Genomic DNA, 19,042 nt, shown 5'->3' with positions numbered 1-19,042 from the left:
GCACTATTTATTAGCACTAAAAATACCTGCAAGCATACAGGATAGATCTAGTATAGCTAAAGGTCAGCACCGGGATATCAAACACAGGGAATAAGATTGCAACTGACTACCATATACCAAGCATCATATACTATCTAGAGACACGGAGGTTTTGGGTTGATTTATTAAACTAGACAAAAATAAATAAACAAATAAGAGGAAGCATAAAAACAATGATACAAAGCAGGCGAATAAATGTAGAATTTTAGGATTCAAAACACAAATGACTTCCTTGAATTACGGTTCTAGAGTTATTAAGTCGGTTACTTAACTAGATTAAACCCCCTTCCGAGGTGAGAAATCCGTAGATTAGGTGTAATAATTGAAGTCCCCTTCTAATTCTTAGACCTAACTCCTAAAAGATCGTTAAGACCAATGACCTCACGTGAAACCTCAACTCTCCCGAGTTCTATTGCATTAAAGTGTGAATTATCTCTTTTCCAAGTCAACTATTTCGTCTCCCGAGTACTCTAATCAACTCTAATATGTATTCAAGAGGTAGCTAATCAATTGAATATAAAAGGCACAAGGATAAATCAAATAGCTCCAAGAGCTAACAAGGAAAATCAATTTAATTCTTCACCAAAAAATCCACAAAAGTTATTCTACTCATAGACAAGTAAAAACTACAAATAAAGTACGAGACATAAAAGAAATAGATAAAACCCAAGGTTGAATCTTCAATCTTTAGTCTTCTCTTGTCTGGATTTGCAGAGCTCCGCTCCAATGGAAGGTGGAGGAATATATGTGTGGAATATGAGATGGAAGAAGGTGTAGAGACGGAGAAAGATTGGAGGCTCTGAGATGGAGAATATAAATTTGGTTAAGAGTTTTAATTTCGACCCAGTCTCAATACCCGACGGGTTTTGGGTACCCGAAATTATAGGTTCGGGTACGGATTTGGGTAGTTAATGTTAGGATTCTCCGGGTTTAGGGTACCCGAAACCCGTATTAGGGTACCCGACTAATACCCGATTAAACCCGATTAATTATGTATTTGTGATAAATATTTTGGATTATAAAGTTCTTAGTTTACTATTTGGATTATGTTTGGTTGCTTTGACATTATTTAGATTATATGTTTGGTTGCTTTGACATTTCATTGTTCTATTATCTCGACTTTAATACTTCTTTACATTCGTGTTCGGTTCATGTTGCATTATTTATGTTCTTTCTTGTTATCTTTTGAAAATATATAGTTAATTAGTTATGCTTTCTCCATTTTATTTAGATGTTCAGTTAATGTCTTAAAAAATTAATCTCTCTTATGTTTCAATTTATACCAAAAAAAAAATATTTTAAAATTAAGTAGTGTCTATTTGTCTAATGTCTATTTAATATAGGAGTAGAATTATAGGCAATAAATATAAGTATTGTGTTATTTTAATAATTTCTATTCTCATCACAATTTAATTTATATAAAAGAATAAATTTCAAATATAATAATTCCGGGTTTATGGGTACCCGATTAGTTGGGTTTGGGTACCCGCATAGGGTATTAGGGTACCCGAATTCACATATGGGTCGGGTATTAGGTATGATTTTTTTGAGATTTCGGGTTCGGGTACCCGAATTTTTGGGTTTGGGTACCCACGGATACTCGAATTTACACCCCTAATTTTGATGAAGCTTGAGGGCCTATTTATAAGGGAAAAATCGCCTCTCATCCTAGAAGGAAAGATCGGCAAAATATGGTAAATCTTAGAAAGAAATCTAGGTCAAATCTGCTTTGCCGCTTTTCGTGGCGGGCCGCCGCACTTCGGCCGGCGGTCGCCGGGCGTGGAAATGAAACTCTTTGACTCATTTGTGGCGGTCGCCTGACGTGACTTAGTTCCAAGGCGGACCGCCACAGAATGATGGTCGCCGGGCGCCACCTGAAACTCTAGATTTTCAGGCTTCGCGTTTTGACTCCCTTTTCGGCTCAAATATGCGCATTTCTCACAAAACATGTCAAAATACCAAAATAGATAAAATATGCAAATAATGGACATGTAATGCGACTTTGACATTCAAAACGGACCAAATAATGGCCTTAAAACAGTACAAAATTCGAGCGTATCAATTACCCATAACAAATTATAGGCCATCGCATAATTCCTATGATCTTAAATTAGTTATAATTAGCAACTAAGGGGTGAGTTAGCAATTTATTAAACCCTCGTATGGTATTAACTAGTTGTGTTTTATGCAACTTTTTGGTGTTGGAAACTGTTGTGGGTGTTGTTTGTATTATTCATTAAATTTATAAACTTTCTTGATAATATTTATGTAAAAATCTCTTCTGATTTTGTTTTCGATACTTCTAAAGTTTAACTCAATTTCGCAAAAATAAATGTATTGCTCCGTGTAGACTTAATCAGATCTTTCAATTTATGTAGACTAAATTATCTAGGGGTGGGAATATGGATATCGGGTATTAGAGTTATCCGTACCTGACCCGATATCCGCCGGATATTGGATATCTAATATCCAATTTTATGGGATTGGGTATTGAAATTTAAGATAAATCGGGTATTGGGTAACCCGAATGGGTATCGGATATTACCCGAATATCCAATTTATTATTTAAATCATTATTTAAATTAGATTTTGCTATTTTGGGCTTCAAGAGCTGGACTAATTTATTTATTAATTACAACTTACTAGGTTAACTTTATCTAAACTTATATATAACTAAGTCAATCTCTCTTAAAAGAGGTCATGGCTTCTCCAAACTCTCATGTTTTACATTTTGCATAACCAACTCATGTGGTTTTTATATTTTAGTTAATTATTTTGACTTTTGAATTATATTATTGGTTGCTTTTACAATTTAGTTAAATGCATAAATTTTATTATTTTACCTACATATTGCATAATCAATCTCGGATATTACCCGAATATCCAATTTATTATTTAAATCATTATTTAAATTAGATTTTGCTATTTTGGGCTTCAAGAGCTGGGCTAATTTATTTATTAATTACAACTTACTAGGTTAACTTTATCTAAACTTATATATAACTAAGTCAATCTCTCTTAAAAGAGGTCATGGCTTCTCCAAACTCTCATGTTTTACATTTTGCATAACCAACTCATGTGGTTTTTATATTTTAGTTAATTATTTTGACTTTTGAATTATATTATTGGTTGCTTTTACAATTTAGTTAAATGCATAAATTTTATTATTTTACCTACATATTGCATAACCAATCCCGGTAAATATAATCATATACTTTAAAATAAAAGTGACCCATTTTTTTTATAGTTTTATACTACAAAATAAATGCAACATTAAAGATATCAGTCGATTTAAATATTTCTATATATGTATTCAAATACTTTTCATAATGCCACGTGTCATTTAATAATGCACATTTTCATTCTAATAATGCACAGCGGCTAATAATGCAACATTATAGACTAATAATGCACATTTTCATTCTAATAATGCACATCGGCTAATAATGCAACATTATAGACTAATAATGCATTGATCACAACCATCCAATTCAAGGATCCAAGGGCTGAGATTACGAAGGAAATAGGACACTTAGGGTGCAAAGGAGTCTAACGCACCCCTATATGGTATATATATATATATATATATATATATATATATATATATATATATATATTAATATATAAATTTGGATTTTTTTTTATTAGTTATTAACACATGTAAAGAGTCGGCGGGTATTTGGGTACCCGATACGTCGGATATGGATACCCGGGGCAGGTATTGGAGTATCTGAAAATATATCGGGTCGAGTTTTGGATAGACATTCAGATGATTTTCGGGTTTGGGTACCCGGTTTTTTCGGGTCGGGTATCCACGGATACCCGTATTCTCATCCTTAAAATTATCTACCTCTATCTGGACATGTTTATAATTCTCGTAGTATAGTTATCTAATTTATAGATATCTAATTTTAACTTTTCCGTGTTACGAAATCATTTTATTTTAAGATTCTAAGTTTAACCATTCTTTTTATCTTTAATTTGATGTCATTAGTAATATAAAAATCATATTATAAAAAATGACTAATGCATAAAATTTCAAAATTTAAAGGCGTGTTTTATACAGTTGAGATGCAACTAACTTATTCAAAGACGAGGATAGAGAGTAATGAAATGGTTGTTGCTTTTAATTTTTGATTTGTTTTTTTATTGATATAGTCAAAATATGATTTTTATTTATTTTATATGCAAATAACCTCCCTTTTATATCATTTTACACTAGATTTTACTGAAATCTTTTATATCATTTTACACTAGATTTTACTGAAACTATATTATCAGAAGCTTGTGAAATGTGGAAGAACTATCATTATATTGACTGCAACTCAATTTTTTTTCCTCCCTCCCACATAATAGCACACATTTTGTTATTTCGTTGTGTCTTGCAGCATTTTAGAACTATTTTTCTATATTTACCCACAAAGTATCTAGATATCTACATTATAGAAAATTCTACTACGTTACTTCTAGATTTAGATAAAATCTAGATACTTATACTATAAAAATAAAGTTTAATAAAATCAGTTTATACTAGTATTAAAAAAGTGATGCTTAAAGATTCAAGTTTTATAGCTTTGCATATGTATTTTTTAGGAGACTCGTGCTCGTGCATCTAATTGTCTCTCTAGTGTATCAAACAACTTATTTATTTTCTCAATTCTGGACTGTGTTATCTATGTGATGACTGATGATGATGAGTACGATGATAATAATAATAATATAGTAATATAAAAGAGAATAAGAGAGAGTAAAGAATATGTATAATTCATTAATACTAATGTGACTTATGCAACCCTCTTCTTTGCACAGATCCTCAATCTTGGTATTATTGAAAAATGAGTAAGGAATACCAACAAGATGAACAACCCGATACTTGCATTGTTTATATCTTTCATATACCAAACAAGTATGAGAATATTAGCAATGAAATCGAGTTTAACACGAAGACGAAAAGATATCCCTGAGCATGAACATGGCATTCCTGGCATAGGAAAGAGTTTTCTAACACCATAAGGAAAAAAAGATCGATCTTTAGTACATTTGACAGAAAAATCCGCAGGGTAATTTTATTATTACAAACTCACAAGATGGAGGATGTTTTTGCTAGTTATCAGAAGGGGCATGCTTTCTCGAATGACTGCTGCTCCTTGCGACAAAGTTCAAATTCATTTGTGTGGTAATACATGCATCCTGCATAAGTGTCCATTTCTTTATTGCAGTTCTGGTGGAGATCTTTCAGCCTACAAACACATATTACAGTTAGCTTTTCTGTTGATTAGAACATGATTAAGTGCCTTAGAGATGGTAACAATCAAACATATGAGCTTTAAATTTAGATGGGAAATGACAATTATGGTTTCACAACAAATTAATTAGCTACGCTTTTCCAGCAGTTCTATCCAGCCTGTACAGGTTCCCTTTCTGATTTGTTCATGGCAGTTTCCAATAGTAGACATAGTACAAAATAATAGTGAAAACGACGACAATGATGATGGAAACCAAGAAGTTAAAACTGGGATAGAAAGCTCAGGACAAGTTACATATATGAGAACCTTCTTTTAAGATCAAGTGTTTATTAATTCCATATTATGATAGCTTGTTGCAGATTTACTTTTGAGTACTTGGTCAATACTTGAGTCTACATAAGACCTTTAAGATGTAAAATTCAGGTAAAAAAAAACAGATCAAGGATCAACAATGGTGATTGAGAAGCACATATTACCTCTAATAGTCCTACTACAACATTCTAAACCTTAATGTTTGCTCATATCTTATATCTGTATCAGACTTGTCATTATGGACATGGGCTTCGTATTACATTTCTACTATATCTGTCTTTCAAGGTGAAGGGCCATGTAGGGGCCATGAAAAAGTGCCAGAATACCTACTAATAGAATCTCTACAAGAGAAGAAAGAGGATAGACGGAAAGTCAGAGGAGGAATAAACATCAGAGGAGTAGTTTTTTGTGGAACTGTAGAGCTTATACATATAACAGAAAGAGCCTGTCTTGCAACCATTCTACAAGTCACAGATTTTAACTTACAGGTGAAGCACACATTCAGTCACTTGACGTCCTTTATCGAGGCATTTCTCAGGGTTGGGATCATCCTTCTTGCACTTCAAAAATGCTATGTTCTCACCACGGCACCTAGTCCCTATATGCTTCGCAGCTGCCATCAACACCGACGATGTTGGGATTGGTTCTCCTGACGCATCCACGGTGCTATCCATCCTATACAACAACTACAAAACTATCAGCAAAACGCAAAAATGAATTTGGATTTACAGTATAATTAAAGAAGTTTTCTATACTATAAATGAGATTTAATTTATGATTGAAGATAGTCTAAAACACCAAAAAATTCACAAGTACTATTTGACTGGCTTATAATGAATGCACTAGTTGGTGCATCTTATATTGCATAAATACATTTTTTAAAGGATAAATGAACACAAATTTAAAGGCCATGCGGACTCGAATCTGAAATCTTTGACCTCATGTATTAAGCTTTCTACCGCTTGGTCAATTCACACACTCCGTACATACATTTTTCGAGTTATGTATGATGGAATATTATAGTACTACTAGATTAATACTCCCTTCATCCCATAAAAATATGTGCACTTTCCATTTTCGTTCGTCCCACAATAATATGTGCATTCCATTTTTGAAAAGTTATATTATCAATTTAATATTGTAAGTTACACTATCCATTAACAGTACTTTAACTATCATTCTCCTCATTTCTCTTATTTTATCCTATCATTCTCCTCTTTTCTTTTACTTTATCAATTTTATTTTAATTCTCGTGTCATATTCATTGCTCATATTTTATAGGATGGAGGAATAATACATATCAAGTGTATCAGTGTATGCTTTGGCGATATGCATCATATGTTGAGATTAAAGAAATTCTATAGCACACAAGTTTGATGTTGTGCAGAAATTAGTTTAGATGAAAATTGAATTGATATGGAATAGTCATATTCCTGTGCCTGATATTTATACGTAATAATTGGTGTTATCATTTTATTTATATATTACTACTATTATTAGTATGCCAAAATTTAAAATTTAACTTTAATTTATATCATATTCATGTAAAAATGTAAAAGAGGAGAATGGCGAATTAATTGCATGTTCGAGGAAATGGGCATTTCATGTGGGAATGATGATGGTGATTGCTACTACAAACATCACACCAATCATATGCAGAAATAGTTACTCCGGCCATTCCTGCATAACAGCCATGTTAATCGAGGTTATGTTAAGACACAACTACTACTAGACAAGTCCTATAAAATTAATAAGGTCGTTTTTTTACCATCATTCTTTACTTAGAAAACAACATTTATAACCCATCACTCATTCTACCTTTTTATCTTATTTCTATTTCTTTTATATTTTTTGTATTTATCTCAATTTAGTTAAAATGCAAAAATTCATTAAATTCCTAAGTTTACGTTTATTGTAAGCCGAAAATTACATAATTAAAATCTCAAAATTACATTCGTTCAAACCTTTTAATGATAGCGAAACGTCGATCACCTCGGTAGACTGTAGATATCTTTTGGCGTAACTCTTCAGTGGCGGCAACTATTTTCTATCAGAGTAAACTTCAAAATTAGTCCTTGAAAAATGGAATTAACATCTTTTAGGTCTCTAAAGTAGTACTTTATGATAAAATCATCTTTATTGTATTTAATAATGTCATATTTCTTCAAAATTGCATTGATTTTCTTATTTTATTTTTTCCTCTTAAATACACATCCATTTTAGTATCATATTATGTTTCACTACTAAATTAATTATTTTAATAATATCTATTGCAAAAATAAATCATATTATTATAACAAAACTTGATAATAAAACCTTATTGTGTATATCTAAACACAAAGCCCAAATTCTATATCTTTATGTTCATATCTTCTTAAAAATGTTCTAAAAATGTTCATAGGAACTCAAAATCATCAAGTAAAATACACACAATTAACTTTTGAAGATCTATTTGTGTTTGATACACATCAATAACAAATAATTCTTGGATTAAAAATCATCATTATTTAACAATATCAATAAATATAATATGCTACTATTAATAAAAATATAAGAATAATAAAATAAAGAGGTAAAGTTGGATAATAGAAGAATGAATAAATGAATATCATACTTTAGTGCAGCAATAAATTGTACTCCTACAACAATAAGTTATATTCTAGTACAACATAAATTCCATAGAATACCCCTAACCTCTCTAATTAAATATACAACCCTGCCATGTGTCGCAACATTATACATCCATTGGCCAATATTTGTTACCAGATACACTTTAAAAAGTTTTGAAATGAATACATGCACCAATTGCCACATGAATAAATCAGGCTTAACAAATCTTATTTCGTATGTATGTGTTCTTAGTTATATTCCAATAGAGTTATTTTCAACACAGAAAAGGCTATGCCATAATAAATACAGTAATACACGGATCTCTATCCAAATAAACTCATTTCCTTGGTTATGTATAGGGGTGGGTAGGTACGGTATACATTATCGAAATCACCATACTGTATAATAAATATGGTATGTGAAAAAGTCATACATTTACCTTATCAAAGTTTTCGGTATACCAAACTTCGATATATCTTATTTCCGGTATGACAAATTTTCATACCGATACCGTACCTCATTTTCGGTATACCATACCGAAGTTCGGTATACCTTACTTTTGTGGTATACCCGACTTTTAACATCAGTTAAAATAGAAAATTAGAGTTTTTAGAATATTATTTTTATTTTATAATTTTAAAAATAAATTAAATATAATTTATTCGTAATTATATTTATATTTCACAATAGATTTTATAATTTAAAAATATATAAAATATATTTTATATATAATTGTGTTTATATTTTTGTGGTATGTACCTTAGTTTACGGTATATACGTTAATTTATGGTATTTATCGAATTTCGGTATGCAGCGGTATACCGCGGTATTTGAAAATTCATACCGTTACCTTACCGGAATCTTTCGGTAAGGTATCATACCGTACCGAAAGTCACGGTATACCGAAAATTTGGTATTTTCGATATTTTTTCGGTACGATAAGGCCTATATTTCGGTCCAGTCCTAGTTCTACACAGTTCCACTGATTCAAGGAAAAAAATTTTAATACAAAATACTGTATAATATGGAGTAGTATTTTGTTTGCTATCTTTATAATGTAATTTAACCAAAAAAATTCAATTTAATAAAGTGATTTTTACTTCAATTTTTTCTATTATTATACGTGCTTAAAAAATACTATTATAAATGGACAATCTTTAATTGAATAGTTTAGGGTCGTACTGAATATATTTTGACAATAAACTAACAGTAAAATTTTATCAACTAAATATAGGAATTAAATAATTGGAACTATAAGACAATCCTTGTATGATGAAATTGTTATAAATAATTAATGCTACAAACTACAATACTAGAATTTTACCTGAACTAAACTACCACATAGATGAATTAGTTAGTTAAGCAGCATAGTATTGATGATTGATTTGCATTAACAAATAAATTTGGGGATGTGATCTAAAAATTGAAGATCTTGGATCGAATTAGTTGCACAAAAATAATGTCAAAGTTCATATTTACTTCATCCATAATCCTCCCTCGATAATGCGTCTACATTATAAAAAAAAGATTGCAAACTTGCAGTAGTTGAATAGTTCAATGATTTCTAATTTTAATACGTTCCATTAATTTCATAATAATTAAAATACTATGAATATTAAAAAATAAATATTCTGTTAGAATATAGTAGATGCTAAATAATAATAATGAAATTTGTATAATAAATTATAATTTAATAATGGAGTGTAAAATAATATTATTTCACTTTTCTAGAATTAATTTTTAGATTCGAACATAGAAATGAAATGAAACAAGAATTTGACCATTCAATTTTATTTGTATTTATAAGATGGAAGTGTCTCTTTTCAACCAAATTAGAATTGACAATTAAATAATTAATTATTATTTAATTATTAGATATATATATATAATAAACTCATTTAGTTTTACTTGGTCGAGAGTATCTAATGTAATGTTATGTCTATCGGCAACCCAAGTGAAAATGTCAACATATAAAAACAATTTTGATTAAATATCAAGTCGACAATAACTGATATTCATAAAAGAAACATTGAATCAATAAACTATCAATGGAAGCGACTTTACGAAAATGCAAACAAATGAGTGGTTAATTGCCGAGAAACAAACACTTGAAAGAGGAGTGGAATGAGAGCCCAAGATGTACAGAATGAAGCTCACAACATCTATAAAGCAGGCGAGTGCAATTCCAGAATTTGAATGTAATTAATGAAGTTATGATTAAACATCCAAAGTGGAGTCTTCGTCATACAGCAAAAAGTAAATAAGTTTAATGATAAGATGGAAATGTATCTTTCCAACCAAATTAGAGTTGACAATTGAATAATTAATTACATCTTTAATTATTATGTATATACAAGTGAATAAACTCATTTTATTTTAGGTGGTCGAGAGTATCTAATGTAACGCTATGTCCATCGGCAACCTAGGTGAAAAGGTCAACATATAAAAACAATTTTGATTAAATGTCAAGCCGACAATCCAACTGATATTCATAAAAGAAACATTGAATAATACATGTATTGTCGATGGAAAAGAATTAAAGAAAATACAAACAAATGAGTGTCTACTTGCATAGAAACAAAATACTTGAAAGAAGAGTGGAATGAGCGCCCAAGATGTAGAGAATGAAGCTCACAACATCTATAAAGCAAACGGGTGCAGATTCCATAATTTGAATGTAATTAATGAAGTTAAGAGTAAACATCCAAAGTGGACTCTGCATGATACAACACAATATCAATGAAGACACGGATGATTAACAAAGGGGTGTCAACTTAAAAAGATCAAGGACTTCCCAATCTCGAGAGTTTTCTATCCCTTCAAATTCGGAAATTCCCACATCTGGATAAAACTAGTCCTTGGCTTACCGGTAGAGATAAGATAAAATTTATCTGTAGAATTATTAATACCACCAAACATAACATTATTTAATTTCGCAACATTGATCTATGTGATTCAAACCACTGAGAGTTTACTTCGGATATTAATTCTTAGGGATTCATGATATTGTAGGTTAACAAATTATTATTGTCAATTCCAAAAACATTAAAAAATGAAAGAACAAAAAAAATAATAAAAAAGTATTTTGTTTAAAATTTTTTGGCCTGATTAGCATGAAACACGAAAGGTTAGAATTAAAAATTTATAATCCGAAAAATTTACAACCCGAACATCCAGACAATCCAAATGAGTTGGCCCGATTGACATCCCTACGAATGTAAATAGTCTAAATGCGAGAGAAATGAGTTAAATAGTGAATAATTTTTTGAAATATTTATTCATGTAAATAGAATAATAAAGTGAAGCTATTTTTTCGTTTTCCTTCTTTCCACAATATATAGTTCTCCCTATTCTCTAAACAAATTAAAAATTTAATATATTAAGCTGAAGAAAAAAAAATCGAAAATGAGACATTTGTTCCTTTTCTCTCAAAAAATAATTTAAATTTTAAACTATTAGTCGAACCCTAAAAATTGACACTAAGACGATCTAAGTTGTGCAACCAAGTTCCATATAGAGCACAAACGCCTATAATGCTGAGACTTTGTATATAACTCTCATTGCACAGATGTCACATGGGGATGTAGATCAGATGGTAGAGCGCTCGCTTAGCATGCGAGAGGTACGGGGATCGATACCCCGCATCTCCAATTATATATTTTGTATTTTAAAAAAAATTATGTACCCTTTAAATTAATTGATAAACGTAATTAAAAAGATAATAAACTTATTTCCTAATCTAAAAAATTAAGCTACCTTAACGAAAAGGCTTGCATTTAATTACTAGATCTTTGGTAATGTGCGACTGTATTATTTTTAATTGACTATTTTGCCTCATTGTTAAAGAATTACTGCTATGTACTTCACTTTTTTCATGCACATATTATTTTATTACTATATTTGAATTAAATGTCACATGTACTCATTGAATAACTAATTTGAATGTATAGTCAACTGGTTTTTGTTTGAGCTCGTAAATAAGATGATTATAATTCTTATCCCATGCCCTCACCTTAGTAACCAGTAGAATATTCTCTTTAAAGATTATATAAATATATTAATTATTATCGAACTAAAAATAATATCAGAAGAAAACATTTATTTAAAATTTCTATGCAGAAATACTAGAAACAAATTTTTTTAGAGGAATGACTAAATTTTCAATTCAAAATGAGTGTTGTGGATTAAAACTGAAACGTGTAGTAATAGAAATAAAAAAAAAACTTAAATTGAAATAATAAAAATAGTTGTAAAGCCTTGATTAATATAGAAAAGTGAGACACACACACAAAGACACACAGACGCAGGTACACGTATTTGTAGGTGTATATAGATAGGCTTGTGTAGTTAGAGCATTAAAAAGGCCATCCATTAAAGGCTGTGGTTTTCAATCATCACTCCTCTCCCTCTGCCGTACAGACTCCTCTCTCTACATCGCTCTCCCCTTGGGTAAAATCTCTCTGCAATTTTCTCGTTTTGTCTCCATTCTTATTAATGTAATCTCTAAACCCTACATTATTCGTTCCTTTTGTGCGCCAGATGTGTGTGTGTGTCTCTACTGTTTCTGGTCTATTGTACGTGTTTTTTAAGTGTGTAGCTTCTTAATGTGGATGACCTGCTCACGCATTCTCTTGCATTTTCATAATCTCGAGCTACTTTCTTTTTTTTTCTCCGTTTCTGATTTGAAAATCGCGAGAAAAAAATAATTAGGTTTTTGTCGTTTTTTGTGAATTCTGGTAATGGCATTGTACCTTCCTGCTAGGGTTTGTGTTTCGTCTTTTTTCTTGTGTGTTGTTTCTTTTTTGTAATGTGGAGAGGGAGGAAATGTATATGCATGTTGTAATGTGGTGTGGTTTTAATGCGGGTTTATTTATTTATTTATTTTATTTTGAATTTGCGTATTGTGATAAATAGTATAGTAACTAATTTGATGGCATTTTATTGTTTCTTTTGTTGAGCTTTCTTGGTTGTGCAAAGATTTGGTGAAGGCGCCGAAAGGCAAAGATGAGTAACGAAGAAGAGAAGAAGTGTCCACTTTGTGCTGAGGAGATGGATTGGACTGACCAGCAGTTCATGCCCTGCAAATGTGGTTATCAGGTGATGATTTGTTACGTTGGAAACTTTCCTCTCTTTGTTCGTAGTTGGAGGTAGCTCTATGTGCATACTGCGTCGTCTATTTTGTTTTCTATTTTTGGAGGTAGTGTTGCTGATTTCTATGTGGAAGGAGTTTCATATGATATCTGATGCCATATAGTATAAATTAAATGGAAAATTTGGGATTATTACTGCCTCAAGGATTACTTTGATGACCTTCGCTTATCCATTTCATTTAAAGTTCGCTGGATTTGTGGATTATGTGATCAGTTATGCCTTTGATTTTGAGAATCTTTGAACTTTTAATATGTGACAGCTGCAACGGCTGCTCCAGATTTTTATATTTATGTTGCAAGAGGTGATCTCTGGCCTAGGGGATCCAGTTATGAGATTAGCTATGGTTTAAGAAGCATTTTACAAATTTGGTCATGCTGCAGAACTGGCATATATTTTCACTCAAAATAGTTGTTTGTATGTATGCCAGAAGTTACGTACCATATTCTATCATCATTTTCATGTTTACATGAAGAGGGATAATGTTATCTAAATCCTTGTTTTCCTTGGAAACTTGTTGCTGAGTTTCCATTCTAAGCATGTAATTGTTTGCATTACAGATATGTGTTTGGTGTTGGCATCACATAATAGACATGGCAGATAAAGATGCAACAGAGGGGCGATGTCCTGCTTGTCGGACAATCTATGAGAAGGAGAAAATTGTTGCAATGCAAGCAAATTGTGAAAGGTGGTTACAATGTTGTTTCTTGTCCCCCTTTTATGTAAATCTAACAGTTCAATTAATACTTTTATACGACACAGGTCAATGTCAAAAGTTTCTAACAGGAAAACTAAACAACCAAAGGCCAAGCCAAAGGCTACTGAAGTAAAGAAGGATTTGACCAATATCAGAGTGATTCAACGGAAAATGGCATATGTGATTGGACTACCTCTTACCCTGGCTGATGAAGATGTAAGTAGCAGTTTTATTAAATTGGTTGCAAGATATCCAGCTACATTCTGATAAAAAGAAATTGCTTTCATATTCTCGTGTTTTGTTTTGATGAACTTCTACTTGTCATTGCTTGTTTCATGCTAGTTCTAATTAGATATGACTTGTGATCTGCCTCAACAGTTGTTGCTGCGGAATGATTATTTTGGTCAGTACGGGAAAGTGACCAAGGTCTCACTTTCACGGACTGCTGGTGGGGCCATTCAACAGTTTATCAATGATACATGCAGCGTGTGAGTTTACTCTAGCAAATATGTTAATCTTTCTTCAACTAATGTAGGCGGTTATACTCTGTAAAATGTCACACTATTAAATTTTAAACTTGTTCCTGTCAGCTTTATCATGCATCCTTAACTTCTATGCTCTGTAACAGCTTGGTCCAAGTACCATTGTCTTTATATGATTTGGCAATATTTGGCCAAAAATTATTAAGATAACTTAGATTTTTGATCTAAACTAGATCCCTCTATAGATCTAGAAATGAAATCGAAATTGAGAAATGCATTCTTTTTATGTTGTTTATATTTCAAATCCCTGGCTTTATGTTTTAAGGTAACTGATGTGGTAGGAAGTATCTTGCTTGTGGTTTTCCTCAAATACAGAATTAAGATTTGAAGATGATTGTAGACTTGCATCCACCCTAGCTAGCCTTCTCAAATGGGTGAATTTTTTTTTTTTTTGTTTTTTCACCATCCATCCACCCATTCAGTTGATGATCACATTGAAGGATATGCTAGACTAATGCTTATACAACATATTAAAACTGTCATGAGAGGACTTTCATGTTTAGTACTCCCTCTGGGCCATAGAAACATGAAGATATAAATGGGTAAACTTTTAGGAAATCTAGTGTTGTTTGTACTGTGAATGGGGAAAAGGGTCTATTTTTAAAATTACTTTTCACACAATTCCAGAACAAAATTGTTTCTCATACGATTCCATTTTTAAATTTGTTTATTCTCTCTATTCCTAATTCTTTTTAATATGGATCTTCAGATACATAACATATGCAAAAGAGGAGGAGGCATTGCGATGTATTCAATCAGTTCATGGATTTGTCCTGGAAGGTAGATTTTTGAGGTAAGCATCTTCACCATTCCTTTCTTGGGCCATAAAAATGCATCCAACTTTGAACTTTATATTTAACACTACTTGTGCAGAGCATCATTTGGAACTGCAAAATACTGTCATGCTTGGCTAAAAAACATGGTATAGAGATGTTTTATTTGTTATTTATTTCATTTCATATCGTACCATGAGGTTAAACAATTATTTTGGTTTGTTGTTATTTTGTTTCAGCCTTGCAACAATCCTGCTTGTTTATATTTGCATAGTATTGGGGCTGATGAAGACAGTTTTGGAAAAGATGAGGTTGCTGCAGTTCACACGAGGTATCATGATGTGTACAAACATTTCTCTTTTCTCTGCTCTGACTTCCAGCATTGGCCTCTGTTGGGTCTGTCTCTTTCGATAATCATTTGCATACAACCCCATGAACTCAGTGCTTGTGATATGATCAAACTGCAGTTTAGGACGTGGTAATCTTTTTTTTGTAGGAGTCAGACTGTACCTGGATTATATAATAGTTCCTATTTCCAGAAAATTAACTTTATTTAGAATTATGATGCAGCTGATATAAGTGCGTGTCTTTTCTCTTCTTATTTATGTTAAAAGCATGAGAACTAGACACCATTTATATGCTAACCCAGGCTGATATATGGTCTTCTGTTAACCTGTATGTAGTTTATGTCGCCTGGTCTTTAGTATTTTGGAAATGCGATTCAACATGCATTTGGCACCAATTCTTCTGGAACAATAATGGATCACAAACTTGTCAGCTAGCATCCTCATAGCAGTGATGTTGTAAATATGTACTCATTAATTGGTTATTGGTGCTTTTCTTTTTTACTTTGGCTTGACCTATTTTGTTGGATGATTTTCTTTACCAGTTGTTTAGTTTGGGTATATATTCATGAGCAATGGGTGAGCTTATTAGATTTATTTCTTCATATGAAAATTAATGTGCTGTATTTTTACTGTCTCTGAAATGTCCATTTTGGTTTTGAAGGAGTAGAGTTCAACAAATTGTTGGTGCTGCCAACAATGTCATAAAGCGCTCTGGCACTGTGCTGCCTCCTCCGTTAGATGATGTCCATATTAGTTCTGATACTTTTAGTGATAAATCTACCACAAGAAGTAGCATATCTGTAAGTCCCACTTACGGGAATGTATCATCATTATTGTGGATGCCATGTTTCAAGTTTTGCTGAACCTTCATCGTTTCTGATATCCTTGTCCAGGATGGAGCTCATGGTTCTGGCGATAGCACCAGTGATGTGTATCCCTATAAAGACAAGGAAGGGCCTATTGCAGTACCCCAGAAAATGTCGTCTTTTGTAGATATTGTTGGGCGGTCTAGTTCTGCTGCTCCAGAAAAAGATGGAACTAACCCTGAAGATCGGAGGATTCTTGATTTATGTTCTGAAGTATCTTCAATCACAGTTGGTGGTGAAATGCATGCAGAAGCCTCATATTCTGTTTCTTCCCTTTTTAAGATCCCCTCTTCTGATCATGGTGCAAATGGGTTTATAAATAGTGCAGAAAAACCGCTCGGAGGAGATTCTTTGTCACATAGTCACAGATATAAGGGTACATGTGGTTCAAGTCATGGGGCTTCTTTTCTTCATCCATTGTGTACTTCTCACGATTTGGAGGATTCTGATGGTGCTGCATTACACAGAAAGGCACCTAGTTTGACTGGTTTTACTCTGGATCACAATCCTGTAAATATTCAAGATGATGAGGCTTCTTTACCTATCAGATGTGTAAATTCCATATCTAATGACTCATGCCAGGAGATGAAGTTTCAAAATTCTGCTAAATCTGATAGAATATATAGAAGTTCCCAGTCATTTTCCAATGAAGAAATAGTTGAGCACTTACGGAGAATAGATAATGATAACTTGCACAATGATGATGAAAATTCTGTTTCAGATGCTGTAAAGAGCAGTATAATTTCAAATATTATGTCGATAGATTTTGATTCATGTGAAGATTCTTTGGGAATGCCTAATGGTTTATCCAGGTTACTTGATGAAACTGAAGTGTTGGGTGGTTCTTCTTGGAGTTCCCTAAATAGTGATCAATCAGGCTACTCATTTTCCAAACAAGATGGCTTTGCGAGTCAAGTGGCTGCCTCTATCCTTCCGGAATATGGAGATATCAAGGAGCCTTACTTGTGCAAGCCTCAGTTTCCAGGTAACGGAAATAATTATTATAGATTTTCTCTTTCTACTTTTGCTAAAAGGAATTATGTTCTATATTCATATAGTATATTGTTTCAGATGTGCGTACTCTATAAGAATGTAGGTTTTGCTTTATAAATCTCAGTTGCTTACAAATCACCATGATTGTTCTGTCTCTTTTATTATTCCCATACACTCTTTGACATTCATTATTGTCAAATTTGATATTAAGTTTAAGAGCTGTGAGGGAATGCCTAAAGAAAACATTTATAAGCATAATAGTATACAACTTGCATTATTAAGGATCCAATTAAGTGTGATGGCCTTATTTTGATGCTGCCAGATTGAGATTACAGCAGGCAGGGTTCTCATGTCTGCTTTAATATATTCTATTTTCTACAGTAAATAGAGCTCATAGTTTGGCTCCACCTGGATTCACGATGCCCTCCAGGGATCCGCCTCCTGGGTTTTCCAACTGCGACAGAACTGGCTCTTTGCCCCGTCCTTCATCAGGTTCATGCCTTGACCATATCTCCCACACATTGTGGCAGAGTGCTACTCCATTATTAACTCACGTTTGGTTAATGTGTTTTCTTTGTTCATAGGTGGTCGTCTGGCCAACACTTGCTCTTTCTCGAGCAATTTGTTTCAACCATCAACAGGCTTCAATGATGCTGATTTCTTTGATCCTGCAATGTTACCCAGCGGAAAAAGTAACCAAACAAATGGTTTTCAAAACACAATGTTTGAAGCTAGGCCATCCGGTACTCATGGGTTAAATGCATTTGAGGAGGAGTCCAGATTTTTGCTTATGATGCAACAGTCTGCATCTGCATGTCAAGACTCCAACTTCTCTCATATCTTTGCACCCCAGATTCCACCCTCGCAACAGGGCCTGAGTTTTGCCGGTGGTCAGAATGGCATGACCGGACTAAATGATGTATATGGCCTATCCTCAAGACTACCTGATGAAAACCAAAATCATGGTCCATCTTTCTTCACCCAGATGGAAAAGTATGGAAATGGGCATGCCTCTAATAGCAATGGTTTTGATGGGTTGCAACATAAAGGTGAGTCGGGGTTGGCAGAAGTTCAGAGAAACGAGAGACTAGGAGCGAATTACTTTTCTGGGTATGGAGGAGATCTAATGTTTAGTTCAGGCGATGTATACACCAAAGTGTTTGGACTGTAGTCGATGATCGGATTCTCGTTGCAGAAACTCTGTAGTTTGGGCAAAAAATGAAGTGTATTAAGATCGATCCAATGGAGTGCCCCACCTTTTATCTTGTTCGCCATAATTTCTGCTCTCTTCCTCTCTCTTTTCTCTCTATATGCATATGTTGATTATGTCATCTTATACATGTGTTAGAGATAGTTCAACGTCTTATGACAGAATCCCTTCCAAGTTTGTTGGGAAAAAGGATTCGATGTTTTCAATTTTTTTAAGACACTCTCCCCTCACCTTCATCTAACCCTCACCGCTGCCAACA

General features: G+C 32.7%; 2 protein-coding genes across 4 annotated transcripts; one reads left to right on the top strand and one right to left on the bottom strand.

The window, feature by feature from the left end:
• Nucleotides 1-4,897: 4,897 nt before the first annotated feature.
• LOC125212426 (NADH dehydrogenase [ubiquinone] 1 alpha subcomplex subunit 8-B) lies at nt 4,898-6,302 on the bottom strand. Its single transcript, XM_048112598.1, has 2 exons — nt 6,084-6,302; nt 4,898-5,279 (listed from the first exon to the last, which is right to left on the bottom strand). The coding sequence occupies exons 1-2, from the start codon at nt 6,269-6,271 to the stop codon at nt 5,150-5,152; spliced, it is 318 nt and encodes a 105-aa protein (XP_047968555.1). The 5' UTR covers nt 6,272-6,302; the 3' UTR covers nt 4,898-5,149.
• A 6,260-nt stretch (nt 6,303-12,562) lies between these two features.
• Nucleotides 12,563-18,860, top strand: LOC125213735. 3 transcript variants are annotated; one of them, XM_048114442.1, is made up of 12 exons: nt 12,563-12,656; nt 13,166-13,304; nt 13,916-14,043; nt 14,118-14,268; nt 14,431-14,540; nt 15,304-15,387; nt 15,468-15,516; nt 15,607-15,698; nt 16,376-16,514; nt 16,608-17,565; nt 17,955-18,065; nt 18,158-18,860. In XM_048114442.1, the coding sequence occupies exons 2-12, from the start codon at nt 13,212-13,214 to the stop codon at nt 18,742-18,744; spliced, it is 2,502 nt and encodes an 833-aa protein (XP_047970399.1). In that variant the 5' UTR covers nt 12,563-12,656; nt 13,166-13,211; the 3' UTR covers nt 18,745-18,860. The 3 variants fall into 3 exon arrangements, with proteins under 3 accessions (XP_047970399.1, XP_047970398.1, XP_047970400.1); XM_048114441.1 differs by having other exon boundaries at nt 12,565-12,703; XM_048114443.1 differs by lacking the exon at nt 12,563-12,656 and having other exon boundaries at nt 12,712-13,304.
• Nucleotides 18,861-19,042: the final 182 nt, after the last annotated feature.

This window comes from Salvia hispanica, chromosome 3 (genome assembly GCF_023119035.1).
Source record: "Salvia hispanica cultivar TCC Black 2014 chromosome 3, UniMelb_Shisp_WGS_1.0, whole genome shotgun sequence".
Taxonomy (NCBI): Eukaryota; Viridiplantae; Streptophyta; class Magnoliopsida; order Lamiales; family Lamiaceae; genus Salvia; species Salvia hispanica.
This window is presented reverse-complemented; position numbering and strand designations above follow the sequence as displayed.